Below are 18415 nucleotides of genomic sequence, written 5' to 3' on the forward strand. Positions count from 1 at the left end.
ATCATGTTGTGACGTTGTGACTTGGATTTAGGTTTTGAAGGCTAAAATCCATTTTTGGAATACTAAGAACTTGATGCTCAGACATGTAAATAATAAAAGTCAAGAATATCCTAACACAACAAAGGATCTGAACCATTAAAAATTGCACAACACATTAAAAGTTTATAATTATTTAAGTATATAAAAAACAATATAATAACAACATATTAAGGTAATGATTGACTTAATCCAATATTAAGAGTCGTTTAGATTTAATATGAAAGTAGTTATTAACAATTGTTTATTGTTAATTTCCTAATTTTACTAGAAATTTATTAAACTAAACGTCATTTTAAACCTTTTCAACAAAGATAACTTATATTTGGTAAAAAAAAAAAAAAAAAAAAAAAAAAAGAAAAAAGAAAACTTATACTTCTCTTGCCTATTTTAATTGGATTTATATTCATACAAATTAAAATTCTATCACAATATTTCATAAATTGGCGTGATTGTTTGTAAAATTGTGATAATCAATTACATATTATTTTTTAATATCTTATTGCAATTATATTTATTCTATTATTTTCTAGGTACCAATTTACCCATTGAACGTAACTATTTTTTTGGGCAAACTATCCTACCCGTTAAATCTGAATGCTATTTATTTATTTTAAAAAAGAAAAAAATTAAAAAAATTAAAAAGAACAAGAAAAAATAGTTTTTTAGTTATATACCCACTTCTACTATGCATATTATCTATATATATCCTATTCAGACCAAAAAAAAAATTATCTATATATATCCTAATTTATCTAATTTAGATTAAAAAACCTAAAATCATGCAGCTGTCATTTATCTAACTATATTTTATGTATGAAATTACTGTTTTATTCTTTTGTATGAATTTGAGAGACAAAAAAGCCCAAATTTGCCAGCTGGATTAAATTTAGACAAAAAAAGCCCAAAACGATTTTAATTGCCTCTAAGAATTTACTTAATTGCCCTTTTAGCATTTTGGTTTCCTGATTCTCCTTTTCTGTCGTTGAAAGCCAAAGCAAAGCTTTTGGACGAAGCTCAGTTCATTTCCACGAGCTCCGATCTCTGCCCTTCGTCTCAAAACTCCAATCTTCAGTTTTTTTGCTTCCATTTCGTTGGGAAATCGTTTTTATTCTGGTTTTTTTTTTTTTCGGATTTTGTCAAATTGAGATGACCTTCGCTCAAAGCCAAGATTCTGATTCATGAGCTCTACGTTTTGTTCTTCGTCTCAGAGCTTCGATTTTCAAGATTTCTAGTTCGATTTCTTGTTCAGAAGTCGTTTTTATCCTCTTATGCTTCTGATCGTTGGAATCGAAGTAAGTGATATATATATATATATATATATATATATATATTTCATTTTTTGGCAGTTGAATCAGACCTAGTTTTTATTCTTTGTTTGAGAAACACAAAAACAATTTGTTTGTGATTTTGTGCAAGTTTAGAGTTTCAATTTGCTTTCAATTTAGGATTCTGATTTACAATTGCCAATAGTTAATTTTTATCTTTATTGATTTGAAATTTCTAAATATTTTAGATGGCATTTTTTTTTTTTTTTGGGTCAGAATTGATTTAAGTCTGATTTAAAGATGTAAATAACGTTCTGATCAGGTTTTGGGTTTTGGTTTTGATTTGTGCAGGTTGGAGTTTCGATCTCTGTATTGTGTGATTGGTGAGATTTTTGCTTGAAGACGTTTATTCTCATTGGATTTTCAGTTGAGCTGAGGTATACATGGTAAGCTTCGGTGATCAGTTTATCTTTTGTTGCTATGTAGTGTTATTTATCTCGTTTTTTATATCCGAATTTGGTTCTGTGACGTGTTATTTTCTTGGTACTGTTTGTTGCCTCGTGTTTCCCGAAAAAAGTTTGCTAGTATCTTATATGAGAATGAGATTTTGGGAATTCCTTTTATGATTGACTCGAAAAGAAATTGATATCATACTTGAAAAAAAATTGATATTGAAGTTGCTATTAATATAGTGCAATAACCTAATTGCAAGGAAACTTTAAGTTAACTGATCATTCTATTACAATTTCATAGCACAACTTATGCAGCAGGAATTTTTAGAATCCTGCAGTTTAGCTGTTTTGCATTGAGCATTTGAAGTATTGTTTAAACTCGGAATTCTTTGAAATTTTGACATAATTTAGTTTCACATGCCTTCTTCAATTCTGGAAAGTTTCGTGCCTTTTGGTGCAAAGCTCAATTTTTGGTGCATTTTATCTTACAGGACGTACCTGCAGTTTTTTCCTTGTGGCTAGTAAAATCAATGAGAAGTTTCTAACCATTTTAATCAATGAGAAGTTTCTAACCATTCTAATCAATGAGAAGTTTCTAACCATTTTAAGTTATTTTAAATTTGTTGATTTCTTCCATTAATCTTTTACCAAATTTTTGTATTGAAACGTCTAGTAGTTTAAAATATCCTTGTTGTTAAAAAAGGTTGAAAACAAAGTCCAACCAACTAAGTTTAATTTTATTGGTTGTTTCCATACCAGCAGTACAGACTCAATATTTTATCAATAATCTTTCTATTCCTATGCTTTTATTTGACATTTATTCATTTATGCATCCCTTTAACTCACACCTCAGTTTTGGGGTGTGACAGATTTGGCTGTTACTGCAGATGAATGCATATAGCTTGTTGTATTTTGGCTTCATGTAAGTATTTTTCAAGAATTTATGTGCTTTAATCTTTTTGGAAGAATGGTTTTTTTTGTTGTTGTTGTTGTTAAGTCTTTGAATTTCTTATAGGCATGTGCTACATTTTTGCTTCAATGATTTGTGAAGTTTCAGTGGAATTATTATACTTTTCTGGGTGCACTGTTATTATCGAAGTCATCTGTTATTAGCTGTAGTCCACTGCTATTACCTTCAGTCCACTGTTATTACCTGTAGTCCATTCTTACCTCCTTTAACTACTCTTTCTTTTTGTTACAAGTCCTAATACATTCTTTGTCATCATCATTCTTGGTTTTAAATCTGATAATGCTATAATATATGCCATGGTTTTGGGAGTGGCTTTTGGTGTCTGTGGTCTAGTTTTTGTTGTGGCTTTTGGTGTTGGGGGTTTGGTTGTGAATCGTCATCTTCTTCTGTTGCTGTTGGTGGTGGGCTTTGTTCTTGTGATTCTTGTTCCTTTGATCGTTGTGCTCTTGTTTTGTATCTGAGCCTCACGATTTTTTTCCTGACATATAGTAAAACAAAGCAGGAATCAGTGGTCATTACAGTAGTTTTGTTGCTAGGTAATAGAACTACAACATAGCTAGATAAATGTGCATTTGGATGTGTGAACACTAGTAAAAGAAAGCAGGAATCGGTGGTCGTTACTGTAGTTTTGTTGCTAGGTAATAGAACTACAACATAGCTAGATAAATGTGCATTTGGATGAATGAACATCTAGTTAAAGAAAGCAGGAATCAGTGGTCATTACTGTAGTTTTGTTGCTAGATAATAGAACTACAACTTAGCTAGATAAATGTGCATTTGGATGTATGAACACTAGTAAAAGAAAGCAGGAATCAGTGGTCATTACTGTAGTTTTGTTGCTAGGTAATATAACTGCAACATAGCTAAATAAATGTGCATTTGGATGAATGAACATCTGGTTAAACAAAGCAGGAATCAGTGGTCATTACTGTACTTTTGTTGCTAGGTAATAGAACTACAACATAGTTAGCTACAACATGTAGTGGTTTTAGGTATAGAAAATTCAGCTCTATTTTGCCAAGTACTTGTGTAGAGCTTAGTTGAAGATAATCTAATTCTGCATCTTTGAAGATACTGCTTATGCATTTGGAACTGGAGTTTCAATAATGCCCTCTTTGGTTGCTCACGTTTTGTAGAAAAAAAAAGAGGAAAGAATTTAATATAAATTAGAACATACTTTTTTGGTTGTGTTGGTTTAAAAAAACTAAAAGTCTTAGTTCAACGAAGTATCCTTCCAGCATTTGCTTTAGTTAGTTTTGTGTTGAAAGCTAATTGTTATGCCTTGGATTGAAACAAAGTAGTAGCGTATGAACAGTGCCCCTTATTTTCAGTTGCTACTAAGCTGTGCCGGAATGATTTGAGTTGTACAGCTCTTCCGAGGTGAAAGCTCAATATGGGAATTTTTGATGGATTGCCTGTGTCTCCAGACAAGGAAGTAAGTTCAGTTCATTCATCTTATTGTACTTGTTAATGACTATTTTTGTGGTTGTGTGCACTGGATATGGAGCTCATATTCCCATTTTTCACGTTTGTATTACCTGTTGGAATTGAAATATTGTATTCTCCTCCCATAACAAAGAAGATGATACACAACAACATGCATGTAAGCTTTTAGGCAAAACCTTATGAGAATTCACGTAGTGTTATTTCTACTGATCAGAAAAAGAAAAAAAAAAGAGCTGGAGGTTTCTATATATTCATGTCTGGCGCCCTGCATAATGTCAATTTATTGAAATTATACCAATAACCTTGTGAGGTAAGAGCATACAAAGAATTTACAGTAATACATTTCTGCATCTAGAGCTAGAAGCATGGACCAACATATGTAATACAATAATTTAATACAGTGATTATACTTTAGCATGTATGCCATGTTGTGCATTCTGCTTCTTGATGTTACTTTCTCATTTTTCCTCCTGTTATATTATGGTAATTTCAGCACTTGAGGGAAGAGATTGCAAATATAGATGAGAGCTGGGCTGCTGCTCGTTTTGATTCATTACCTCATGTTGTCCATATTTTGACGTCCAAAGATCGTGAAGGTGAAGTCCAGTTTTTAAAGGAGCAAAGTGATGTTGTTGAGGAGGTTGTGGATGAAGTTGTGCATAACTATCACAGTGACTTCAACAAAGCAATTCAAAATTATTCTCAGGTTTCTTATAGTTTTCTTGATCAAAATTTATAGCATTTGCCCCTTTTTTCTGTAGTCTTTCTTTAATTGCCTTTTTTTAGCATCCACGGTGATAAAAAACTGAATCTTTTAGGTGCTTAATACATTCATATGTTTTCATACAAAAAATAAAAATGTTAAGAATGTTTTATTTAAAAAAATTGCTGGATCTGCGTTTTAGTTTTTTCTTTTGGAGGAAGTGGGGTTTGTCGGAAACAAGAGTTAGCTCTTGCATACTACTATCTCACTCTTTTCAATTCCTTCCAGATCTTGCGGTTGTTCAGTGAATCTACTGAAAGTATTGGTGTCTTAAAGGTTGATTTGGCTGAAGCAAAGAAGCGTCTTAGTGCACGCAATAAACAACTGCATCAGTTATGGTACCGGTCGGTTACATTGCGTCACATAATCTCCCTCTTAGATCAAATTGAGGGCATAGCTAAGGTTTGTCTTATCTTTTCCTGTCTTGAGACCATATCAGGATCAATGGTATTGGGATAGTTTCAGTCAGTCATAGTAAACTCTTGACCATGATCTTAGCTTTTTGGAGTGTGTGCCAACAGCACTCTTTTTAATCCATTGTACATGAGTTGTAATCATATTAGTTTCTCATACTAAATAAATCCATGAACATGCATGCACGTATGGATGTATAATTTTTAATTTGATACATGTTAGCGTGTTTGTATCCTGACCAGTGACCTTTAAAACTCATGAATTAGAAGTACAATTGCAGATTTAACACACACACACACACCCCCCCGCATACACCTTACTACTTATGACTTAGCACTATAGTTGCAGATTTAACACTCATGGTTTGATACATCTTCATTGTCTGGTATCCAGACCTAGTCATTGAACTACCAGCGATAAAAAAAATTCCAACTGAATGATCTTCATGCCATTAATTGTAAATTCTGAAGATCTATCATCTATTTCAAATTGTGGCTCAGGTTCCCGCTCGGATAGAGAAGCTGATTGATGAAAAGCAGTATTATGCTGCAGTTCAATTTCATGTTCAATCAATGTTGATGCTTGAAAGGGGGGGGCTTCAAACGGTAGGTTTTTTTTTTTTTAAAGAAGCATCAAATTTTAAGTTCAATAAGTTTGTCAACTCTTTTTTATTTATTTTTAAGGTGGTAATTTAAATTGATAGCTTCTCTTCAGTTGCAAACCTGGTGGCATTATTCCGATGATAATAGATATTGCATTGTTGTCTGCCTGATGCTCCAGTCTCTTTCTAAAATTTGCCTAAGGGCATCAGGACAGGGCCTTAATAGATTCATGCTTTCTCATTTTTTTTCCTTGACACAATTTAGCACTGAGAGGAAATATTTCAAAGATACCATAGTTGTGTATATGAGTTGGTAATTATAATTGATTGGCCCAGGTTGGTGCCCTTCAAGATGTTCGCTCTGAGTTGACAAAGTTGCGAGGAGTTCTGTTTTATAAAGTGCTAGAGGATTTGCATGCTCATCTTTACAACAAGGGTGAATATAGGTATTTACTTATCTCTGTCTTGTGGGGTACTTTCTTATGCCTTAGCATCACTTTAGAAATAGTAGTTTTAAGGAAAAAAGAAGAAACATATTTTACATTTTTACGTTATAATCTTCAGTTGTTTTGCATACTAATAGGGTGGTTCGGAGGTTTTGTGCTGTTTGGCATTGGGGCATTTTTCTAACATCTATTGGTTTCTATATTTATAGAAATTCATGTTGGCTGTACATTTTCTGTTTGTTGCTGCTGCTGCTGTTGTATGCTACTCTTGAAGTTTTTCGGGTTTGGGGTAAACCTAACTTTGGTTAACCAATCGAGAAAAGGAAAAAGAAAAAAGAAACGAAACTAATTAAGTTCTTTTGCCTTTTCGTCGTTTACTTATTCAATGGAAATGAACAAGAGAAGGTGGAGAAATAACTAGTTTTCCTCTCAAACTCTCTCTCTTTTGAATTGGTGAGATTTGAGAAGAAAGGTCTATAGAAACAGTGGTTGCTAGAATTGTATTTTCTCTTTCTATTCTTTGCATAACAAAAAAAAGGAATAATATTAAAACCTTATGTGCCATTTATTTTCTCAAGTGAAAAGTGAACCAAACCTTGAGTTAATATCTTACTGTCTAATTGACTCAGAATTTTATACAAACCTATGCCATTTTGAGACAGAACTCCAACTTTGGGAGCACTTTTTCTTCTTCTTGAGGAAATTGGTGATTGATTAATTTGCTAGATTTGTAAATCTTTTTTTTTCCTGTCCTATACCATCAAAAGCTATTTCTCAGATATATTGTCCTTGTGCTGATTATTTTCTGCAGCTCAGCTGCTTTGAGCTTGCATGAAATGGATGATGAGGTACCAACCACCACAGCTGTTGTATTTTCAATGAGTAATTCACAATCCCTGTCTCGAAGAACCAGGTTAAAAGGTGACAATCAATTTGGTATTCATGGAGATGGATCATATAGGACAGGTTCCATTGATGGGGGGTAAGATTAGAAAATTATCTGTAACAGCTTGAAGCTGCTACTATCTTTATTGTTGCATGCTGGGTTTTCATTCAACCAAAAATTTGATTTTCATTATATTCATTTGAAAATTCTATTACGTGGTAATTTGTGGATTTCTTTTTGTTCATACTCTCCTCTAGAATCAACGCATGTTCCCATGTCTCAAATTCTTACTTGACATTTTTTCTTTAGCTGGCTTATTTTATGTAGTTAATTTTCTCAAGATCCTCCTGGAAGCATGTATATGTGAGTAGGACAATAATTTCGGTCTTCAGATATGGGGAAGATCCCCCACAGGGTTAAATTGTTGGAGAGAACTTTTTATTGTCTGCTTAATGCCTGTTTAAACTAGTGCTTGGAAAGAAGTTAAAAAATGGTTACTATGGTTTCTCAACCCTAATAAACGGCCAGTTCTATTTGTGTCTAGGCTTTTCATGATATCCTTTGCAACATTCTTTTACATCTGTTCGATTGAAAATTTAAATCTACTATGGATGAATTCTGTTTATAATTAGAAGATTGAATTTGAAATATTATTATATTGTGCTTTTCATTTGGTAAATTTATATTAAATTCTGAATGTTCTGTTCAGTTCGTCTTTTGATGGCCCTGATGAGGAGGGCACTCTGGAACTGCATGACGAAGCTACCTCAGATGGGCATAGGGTCAATGGTGATGTCAAAATTGTGCCTCGTGAGATGCCAACATGGCTTCAGTACTCCACCCCGGACGAATTTCTTGTATGAAGACTGATTAACCACATCACATTTTAGCTTTTGAATGAATTTCTCATTCTTCGTGCTGAAAGTTCTGGGTTTTTATTTGGGTGTAGGAAGCAATAAAGAAAAGTGATGCTCCACTTCATGTCAAGTATCTGCAGACCATGGTTGAGTGCCTTTGCATGCTTAGAAAAGTTGCGGCTGCTGGCGCTATAATATGGTTTGTTCTCTTGTTGATATACTTTTTCCTTGTTTGGTTTGTCGTCTGCTGTATTTCAAGATGATTAATCAAACAACTTCTTCGATATTGTTTTCTTCCCCATAACAGCCAAAGATTGCGACCTACAATTCATGAGATTATCACATCCAAGATTAAAACTCATGCAGAGCTTGTTAATTTTTCAAGATCTGGCATTGGGCAGGCTGCTCGACCTGGAAGTGCTGGTCTACGTTTCATGAAGGGACAGTTACAAAGTTATCAGTTGCCAAAGCAGAAGCGTCAGAATGGGATATCATTGTCTGGAACTCTTTTGGCGGTAAGCCCTGTCTCACCTGTGATGGCTCCCGCAGGGAAAGCACAGGCCGCGGCTAAAGAACTTCTTGATTCGATTTTAGATGCTGTTGTTCGGATATTTGGTGAGTTACTTTCTGATTGTTATTGTGTTCTTATTATTTCTAGTTTTTAGGTTTTTATTTATGTACATAATATACTTTTAATGTCGAAACTGAATTCCCTAGCATAATTCTTCAGAGAACCATGTTGTTGTTGGGGAGCTTTTGGAATCAAAGTCTTCTGTTCAAATGGACATGAGCACACCAAAATCAATGCCAACAGATGTAAATTGGAATCCCGATTTGGAAGCATCTCAAGTTACTGGAGGCTACAGCATTGGTTTTTCCTTGACAGTATTACAGGTAATCTGTTTCAAGTTTTCGATGATTAATTCCAGATGATGTATCCCGTAATCTGTTTAGGGACATGCATGTTGGTTCTAAAACTCTTTCATATCCTTTTCTTTTCATGTGTTAAAAGAGTGAATGTCAACAACTTATTTGTGAAATCATGCGGGCAACTCCTGAAGCTGCATCTGCCGATGCTGCTGTACAAACTGCTAGACTTGCAAACAAGGTCCCTTCCAAAGACAAGAGGCAAGTAAATTTGTTTTATTTTCATCTAACCATATAATATTCCTTGTTGATTCTGCTTTTACAATATTTAGGTTTTGTTGAGTTTCTTTTCTGTTAAGGTTATGTGTAGAACATTGAAAGTGATAACATGGTGGGGAATGTGTTCATTATAACCAACTGACCATGACACATTAGTTAGGTCGTGTTTCTCCGATGGCTGTTGTGTATGGATTTCTGTAAGTGGTTGAGGAATAATTCTATAGGCATAATTTGTCATTGGCGACATTAGCTCCCTTTTCTTACTCTTCTGGATATCTCCTTTTGCATGGAGTTACTATCTATATGGACTTATACCATTTTTTTCATGATGATGGGTAACAGGAATGGTGCAGAAGAGGGTCTTACCTTTGCTTTTCGCTTCACGGATGCTACTATTTCCATTCCCAACCAAGGTATGCTGGATTTTGCTCCTGCAGTTCCTTTTCCTTTATACACCCACACATGGGCATCACTTAAATATTCTGTATCTATCCTGGCTAGAATGTCAACCTTATCTAATGGATAACGTCAAATTATGGCGTTCTTGAATTAGATTGATGGTGTGGTTTCAACAACCTTTGTTAGGTTTTATATAGAAATTTAAAGGCAGTTCTGTGTAAGTGATGGTTTATAAATAATTAAATATGAGTGATATGAATGTTGCAAAGTTACTTGGACCCTTCACTTCATCTTGTTGCTTTATACGGCTGTCAATAAGACAGGACACAGGTCAGTGTTATTAATAAATTGGAGAAGCTTATGAGATCCTTTCTTTGGGAAGGAGTGGAGGAAGGAAAGAGGGACCATTTGGTTAAATGGGAGAGGGTGGCCAATTCTAAGGAGGAAGGTGGGCTTGGTGTGGGTTCTTTGAGGGAAAAGAATGAAGCTTTGCGAGCTAAATGGTTATGGCGCCTTCCTAGGGAACCTATTTCCCTATGGGCTAATGTGGTTAAAAGCAAGTATGGGTCAGCTTCTAATGGGTGGGATGCTATTCCCGCCACTTCGGTTACTTCTCTCAGAAGGATATTTCGGCAGGTTATCAATCCTTTTTACAGTGCTGCAGATTTGAGGTGGGAAATGGGAATAGGGTAAGGTTTTGGGAGGATAGTTGGGTGAAGGAGGGGTTGTTGAAGGGACTCAAAGCAGTCCTTAAGCATTGACCGTTTTGTTGATTCTCACGTTTTTCCTCATAATTGGGACTTTGGGTTTAGGAGAAATCTGAATGATAGGGAGACTGCCGAGGTGATTAAATTGCTGGAAGTTCTGGAAGGTTTCAGATTGTGTGCTTCTAAAAGGGATAGGAGAAGGTGGGATCTTGAGGTGTCGGGTTTTTTCACCTGCAAGTCCTTTCAATCCTTTTTACGCAACAAGGGGAGTGTTGTGACCTTTCTTCCTTTCTCTAGTGTGTGGAAGGCCAAGTCCCCCCCTAAGGTCAAAGTTTTTGTTTGGTTGGTGGCGCTTGGGAAAGTTAACACTTCGGATCTTGTCCAAAGGAAAAGAACTTTCATGTATTTGTCTCCTCAGTGGTGTGTGTTATGTAAGCTTGGTGAGGAGAGTGTGGACCACCTTTTCTTACATTGCCCCTTTTCCTTAAGTCTTTGGGGGCTTTTGTGGAGGGAGGTTGGGACCGTTTGGGTGATTCCGAAAGGGTGCGCTGATTTCCTTTGTTCTGATTTTGAGGTGTGGGGTTCGGGGAAGCGCGCCTCAACCTTGTGGGGCTGTCTGGTTCACTCTGTTTTCTGGAACATTTGGATGGAGCGTAATAGGAGAATTTTTGAAGACTACAAGGGGTGGGAGTGAGTGATTTGTGGGATAGAGTTAAGTACTGGGCAGCTTTGTGGGCTTCTGTTACTGAAGATTTTAAAGATTATTCTGTTTCTACTATTTTGAGGGATATGGCAGCAGTGGTTATGTGAGGGTTGGGGGGTGTGTTGTTTCAGTGGTTTATTGGCTTTGTTCCTCCCTGTTAGTTTGGGAGGGGTTGGTGTTGTTTGTTTCTTTGTGTGTTGGTGTTGTTCTCCGGTTGTGGTTGCCTTATCCACCTCCGTGTTCTTTTGCTTTATAAATTTCATTTCTTCTCAAAAAAAATAAGACATGACACAGGTAAGTGGTAAGGGGCACTAGGAATTGCAGATGCATAGAAGACCTTCGGAGAAAGACAAACCCTGATATACTTGGGCATCGACCCTACTCCCATACCCAAGTTCATGTAACATATGTGTTTGCACGAACTCCTTAGGAAATGAGCTCTATTTGCGTAGTTATTTGATGAGCTACTTGTTATGTATATGAGAAGCCTAAAATTCACATCAGAAATCTGATGACAAAGGTTTTTTTACTTCTAAGGTCCTAATAAAGTCGTTTGTTTTTCATGATAGACACAATAGATTGATATGGTACTTGCTGATTACTGAGCTTGTCTGATGTGTGTTAAAGGTTACTTAATATATTTTTTCATTTATCTTGCTGTTGTTTCCTATATTGCTGGACATTAGCATGATCATGGAGTATGCAATGGTTAATTTTGCAAATAATAAATCAGTGCTTATCACCCCAAGGATTGCATAGAGCGACCTTATTGCTTAGATCGCTTTCGCCTTTTTCTTATATGTTTGAAATGATTTGTTGTCTGTAACTGAAGATACAGTAGATAATGAAGAAGGATGCTCTTGCCCATCCTTCCACAAATATGAGTCAGTTTGTTTTGCGGTGGGTTTTTCGAAATCATTTGCTTTGTGGTGTTTGATACCACAACCAATCCTCAAGTTGGAGTTTCTGTTTAAGACTTTCTTAGGGGTGCTTTTCTAGTTTTAAGACTTTTCGATAGGCTGCTGCTTTCATAAGAAACATTCTTCTGGACTATAGTATTTTATTTTATTTGTGTGTCTGACATTTCTATTAGTTATTAACATGTTATCGTGGCCTGCATCTTCCATTCTCCAGGGGTTGATCTCATTCGTCAAGGCTGGAGTAGGAAGGGTTCAAACGTATCACAAGAAGGTTATGGGTCTGCAGCTATCTTGCCTGAGCAAGGCATATATCTAGCAGCATCTATATACCGGCCTGTTATTCAGGTTTAGATGTTGTTCTTAATCATGTCTTTAAACATGAGATGTATGATTTGTGCACAGTGGGTTCTTCTTTTGGCCTTTTCTGACTTTCTGTGTTCTTCAGTTTACAGATAAGGTCGCATCAATGCTTCCCAAAAAGTATTCCCAGCTAGCGTAAAGCATCAAAACCTTTTTTTTTTTTTTTTTTGTTTTTTTTTTGAGTGCTTATGCATATGGCATTGATGCTAGTGATTCTTAGTGACTGTCACACTATTTTACATTTTCTTGCTTAATCAAATATTCATCGGCATGCAAAGTGAAATATGTAGGTAGAAGAAAATCCTGTCGAGGAAGGTAAAAGTCGCGTGTGTCCAGTAATTATCTTGTAGGTGGTTCAGTTGTTCCAACTATATATCGAAGCCTATAATTCCTCATATTCATATTTGTATCAACTGTTTCTCAGTTGCCTATCATATATCAGTATTGATTCGTGAGTTTGGGTAGACAGCCAAGAGTCTGAAAGCCATCAGTTTTTGTTAAACACACAAGGCAATATGTGATGAAACCCTTTTCATACATAGTCACAATGATAAAGGTTTAACTATTTTAGGGGCAATGTTTCAGGAATATGGGTTTGAAGTTTGGTATCTCTCAACCATAATTTGTAGTCTTACTAATCTCCATGCGTAAGCACATACTGTGTACTTTAAATATTGGAATCCTCCAAAATTTGGATTCTTGCTGTTTGAAGTTGGTTATGCTTAGGGTGTTAGAGAAGAACTATTGATTAAGTGATCTCTTTGTTTTGTTTATTGATCCACATATGAATTTGGTTCATCTTCTTCATTATCTACTATTCTCCTGTTATTATAGGTGTTGCAATTCCTCCTTTTTTTAATTATCCATTTGCTTTACTGGAAAAAATTGTAATGCCAACTTCTGAATCTGCAGTAATGATGGATTGCTGGCTTTTGTGGAGAACTTTGTGAAAGACCATTTCTTACCAACGATGTTTGTAGACTACAGAAAAGGCGTGCAGCAAGCTATATCAAGCAAGTTCCATAACTAGTTACTCTAAAATGACTCCTTTTGTTTCTTTTAACTTGCATAGCATGAAACTTTGTTGGCCAAATGATTTCACTCATGTGTAGATACTTAAATGTTTAATAATATTTGAGTGTAAGCTATCTCTCTTAAAGGTATCTTACCCAAGTAAGAGATTAAAGACTCATGCCCTTTTGTATAATTCCTAATTGTTTGCAGACACCATTTCTGTAAACAATAAGATAGAATTCTATTATTACTGCCTTGCACATTCAGAACATTGAACACAAGTTTTCTCGTCCATAATATAACAGTTACTGTGCAAGAAAGCAAGTGGAGGAACAGGAATACATAGTTTCTTAATTGTCTAGACATGTTTATTAAAAGAGAATTCTTATTTACTAACTTTTCAAAATAATTCCTGCTACTCAAGTGATTTTGAAAGTTGCACTCTGGATTATGTCATAAAATTATGTAAAGATGAGTATGTTTGTGTGACTCGTATGGTCACCAGTCCTAATTATTATATTTTTTAAACACCTGATATGGTCATCAGGCTTTTGGGATCTTCATTTGCAATAAAAGATCTGATTTCGGGAAGCATTCTCATTCTTATAGGTCCAGCTGCATTCCGGCCCAGAGCACATGCTGCTGCTTCTTATACTCCATCAATTGAGAAGGGTCGACCTGTCTTACAGGGACTGCTGGCAATAGATTATTTAGCAAAAGAGGTAAGTTTTAGCTTTTTTTTTTCAGAGAATTCTTATACTTTATAGTATTGCAGTGGTGTCTCTCTACTCCATTGTAGAACATTTTTTTAACATCATGCTCAAGTTATTTCACATTTATGGATGAATAATCTCCTTTGAAATAATTTGCTCTAGGTGCTTGGTTGGGCACAAGCTATGCCTAAATTTGCTGGTGACCTTGTGAAGTATGTGCAAACTTTTCTTGAGCGAACCTATGAAAGATGCAGGACCTCATACATGGAGGCAAGGATGTTTCCCTTTTCACTTTCCTATTGACTTAGCACAACAATATTATTTTTGGATATGTTATTCTTTGCTTCTTTTCCATTGATTATTTTGTGTTTACTTCTTGTTTTTCTTTATGTTAATGTTTAGAGTATTTAATGTTCTTCTGGATTGGTTGTTTCAGCTGTTGTAGACAATTGTTATCTCTTTCTTTTCTAAGGGAGGAGATGTGGAGTTTAACGGACAAACACTAAATTGACATTGTGTTATAAAAAATTTAGTTGCTGTACAGTTTCTGGAATGGTGCCAATCCTAATATAACTTAAATGAATGATGCCAACTGTACACAAATATAAATATCAACAATTTTAGGTTTATTTTCACATTCTGTCATTTATAAGTTCTTGATTTCTGCACCCTGATAAATATTACTTGAGATGGTTCATAGCCAGTGGGTGGCACATGCCATGACAAGTGATCGCCTTTATTGTTTCATTCAATTTTTTGTATTCTTCAGGCAGTTCTGGAGAAGCAGAGCTATATGCTCATTGGCAGACATGATATCGAGCAATTGATGCGTCTTGATCCAGCAAGTTCATGTTTACCAAATGCATTTGGTCAGTCAAATATTGAAAACCATGCTTCGGATTCTGAAAATCTTGAAGTTGAATTAGAACTAAGCGATTTGTTATTGAATTTGCGGCCTATTAAGCAGGTATTTCAATTGCTGTTTGATGGTACATTCTTTCCATTTGAATGTTCAACATGTCATTTTTATCTTGTTTCTTGTTTTTTTTTTTTTGTTCAGTAAAAGATTTTAGATTAACTTCTCTTCAGATCATGTAGTATTGAAGCCTTGCTAATGAAGTAATTGATTTATTCATTGAATGTTAAGATTATGGATTGACTTTCTTTTTCAACTCTGCCTCTTACAGGATAATCTAATCCGTGATGATAACAAACTGATATTGCTGGCTTCCCTTAGTGATTCATTGGAGTATGTTGCGGAGTCTATTGAAAGGCAAGCTCTCATCTGGCCGCAGTCTAGAATTTATTTTGGAATTTTCTTTTATTAGTTTCAGTAGGTGTGCAAATGATCACATAGTGGAAAAACAGGAAACTTGTTAGTTTAACCAAGAAGCAGAAAGATCCTATTCTTAGTCCCTATGCTCTTCTCCATGCGGAAATGAGTTGTGTTATATAATGTGTTATCATGAGAATAATTATGAATCTACTTGTGTGAACGTTATGCTAATGAAATTGTTTGATGCTAACTGTCCTTCCCTAGAAAATGGAAACGCATATCCAAGAACTTATGTTACCTTTATGGATGCGAAGAATCTGTTTTTAGAAGTTTGGTGTTTCACACACTCATGAGGGAAGTTTTAATTCTTTTCAGAACTTGAGCTAAAAGAAGAATCTACAACTCCCTCATTTGCTGATTGATCCCATTTGTTTTCAATTTGCACAAGTCTCAACCTCAAACATAGGATCATTTTGATATTTTTGTTCAGTTTGGCATCCTACATTTGTTTCATATTTCATTGAAAAGTTGGCTTTTAAATCTTTTCAGTAGCAATTTATTTATGATAGCTTAAATGGAGCACAATTTTGTGCATTACATAGGCTTGGGCAGACAACCTTCAAAGCTCCAAATCAAGTAGAAGAGAGTGGCAAGAATCATCATCAACGAACAACTAGTGCTGCATCCAGGGATCTAGCATCATTTGCAGATGAGTATAGAAAATTGGCAATTGACTGCCTCAAGGTTTTACGTGTTGAGATGCAATTGGAGACAATTTTCCATATGCAGGTATGTGAGATGTTCACAAATACAGTCTAGTTTGAGAGCGATACATGTTAGAATTGTCCTGCAATAAGAATAGCATTTTAGGACTGAAAATTGTGGTTTAAACAGGAAATGACAAATAGGGAATACATGGAAGACCAGGATGCGGAAGAACCAGATGACTTCATTATTTCACTTACTGCACAGGTTAGCCCATCTCCAGCTTTAGCAGATTGGAAACACTAAACACTACTGCTTTTGTACTTTTCTCTCTTGATTTGGAGGGATATGCTAAACACAGAAATGACTATACCCTACTGCTTTTTAAAGGAAATGTATTTTAATAAAGGAATTAATTCCTTAAGAACCACTTTTTCTGAGTGCCACATTTTCTGGAAATGGACCTTACATTTTATTTGTGTTTCTCTACCCATAGATAACACGCAGAGATGAGGAAATGGCACCTTTTGTTGCGGGAGTGAAGCGGAATTACATATTTGGTGGAATTTGTAGCATTGCAGCAAATGCATCCATCAAGGTTTGTACCTTCTATAGAATCTATTGTTGGATCATTCATGAAATTCCATCTGCCGGTGTTGCACATTGTAGTTTCAGAGATATATACTGTATACTATATATACTTGTACATTTCTTCTATTCCTTTCGGACTGAATTTTTTTTTCCTTCTGTTGATTGCCGAATGCTGATGAGAGATAATGCAATCTTAACAGGCTTTGGCTGATATGAAATCCATCAACCTTTTTGGCGTTCAGCAGATATGTCGGAATTCAATTGCACTTGAACAGGTAAGTCATTTTCTAATCCATATCTGATATGGTTTAATGCATTTCCTAATTGCTAGACATATTTGATAAATCTCACTCTCTGTTAATACTTCAGTCTGTCAATGAGTAGGTCTTGCCATGAAAGTTTTCCTTTTAAATAGAATATCATCAAGTGGAATGGAACATGACTCTATAGGGCATATAAGCTTGTGATGAATCATAGTTTGAGTGATTGGAATCGAGAAGTCTTTTCTAAAAGATTGATCAATTGTGAAGTTGCATTGTCTTTCATGTATAAAGGGGATAGAGAGATAAGTGTTATGGTATTCTGTTTAACTTCATGCTAAGAATTGCATTTGCTTGTCATATGTTGAAAATGCCCGGGACAAATGCACTTCCCCATATACAAAACCACCTCATTAATAAATGCCCAAGGAACATGGTGAATTCCTTTACCTCCTGTCGGTCTTGCTGGAGTTTGGTATCATTCTCTAGAGGGTTGACTTTGAGTAAGAGCTAGTCGTCATATAATTTTTAACCTAGTTGGTTTTCACTTCAATCCATAAATCCTACCCCGAATGTTGAGATAAAGCTTTCTGATTTTGATCTTGAATTTAGTAACTTTACCACCTTTTTGTTACTATTGGCATTGCAGGCCCTGGCTGCTATCCCATCAATTAACAGTGAAGGTGTACAACAGAGACTAGATCATGTCCGGACTTACTATGAACTACTAAACATGCCATTTGAGGCAAGTCATCGGTATCAAAATTTTTATTTTACTCTGCAAATTTTGTATTTTCCCAGTGATCAATATTCTCTACCTATTTGTAGGCCTTGCTAGCCTTCATCACAGAGCATGAGCACTTGTTTACAACCTCAGAGTTAGTCAATACATCTCTCTTAACTATTTATTATGGTCAGACAAACAAGTGTAGCTGCCGAATAACAAGTTACATTTCTCTGACAGGTACGCAAATCTTCTAAAGGTCCAGGTGCCAGGAAGGGATATTCCTGCCGACGCTCAAGATCGTGTATCAGAGATTTTATCCCGTTAGCGTTCTTTTGGATTTCTTTTTTGTTTGTCAAGATTGGTGGGTTCTTTGTACTGGAAAAGGTGCTAGCATGCATGTAAAGTGTTGGTCATTATTTCTCAAATTGGCGGGCGCAGCAAAAGCAGGTACAAAAGCAAATTTTGTGATAGTTGCCACCCAACATGGGAGACCATGTTATGGCAATTTTATTTTTTGTTGTTGCTGAACTGTAGAATGACGAGATTAATATCGTTCTTTCTGTTTTTATTATTTGATGTGGTGTCAATTTTATTATTATTTATGTTTGCAATCTGTAAGAACTTAATGCTTAGTATAAAAGCCAATGTAAATTTCATGGTAGTTAATAATAGTAAATCATTTGTATCTCGATGTGTCAGTTTATCCAAGTACTAGGACTGGGCCTCAACCCGGTTGATCAAATTTCACTTTGAAT

General features: G+C 35.4%; 1 protein-coding gene across 4 annotated transcripts; it reads left to right on the top strand.

Moving 5' to 3' along the window:
- The first annotated feature begins 1003 nt into the window (after nt 1-1003).
- On the top strand, nt 1004-18345 carry SEC8 (subunit of exocyst complex 8). 4 transcript variants are annotated; one of them, XM_089053221.1, is made up of 29 exons: nt 1004-1331; nt 1656-1750; nt 2610-2678; nt 4058-4161; nt 4666-4878; nt 5164-5337; nt 5850-5954; nt 6287-6396; nt 7208-7378; nt 7992-8139; nt 8232-8338; nt 8447-8754; nt 8870-9033; nt 9152-9267; nt 9628-9698; nt 12229-12359; nt 12460-12509; nt 13287-13387; nt 13998-14110; nt 14264-14371; nt 14871-15068; nt 15289-15374; nt 15980-16166; nt 16272-16349; nt 16579-16680; nt 16874-16948; nt 17583-17678; nt 17762-17811; nt 17898-18345. In XM_089053221.1, the coding sequence occupies exons 4-29, from the start codon at nt 4120-4122 to the stop codon at nt 17983-17985; spliced, it is 3192 nt and encodes a 1063-aa protein (XP_088909347.1). In that variant the 5' UTR covers nt 1004-1331; nt 1656-1750; nt 2610-2678; nt 4058-4119; the 3' UTR covers nt 17986-18345. The 4 variants fall into 4 exon arrangements, with proteins under 4 accessions (XP_088909347.1, XP_088909346.1, XP_008233277.2 ...); XM_089053220.1 differs by having other exon boundaries at nt 2626-2678; XM_008235055.3 differs by lacking the exon at nt 2610-2678.
- The last annotated feature ends 70 nt before the right edge of the window (nt 18346-18415 follow it).

The sequence above is a fragment of the Prunus mume genome, linkage group LG5 (genome assembly GCF_029339155.1).
Source record: "Prunus mume cultivar Tortuosa linkage group LG5, ASM2933915v1, whole genome shotgun sequence".
NCBI classification, from domain to species: domain Eukaryota; kingdom Viridiplantae; phylum Streptophyta; class Magnoliopsida; order Rosales; family Rosaceae; genus Prunus; species Prunus mume.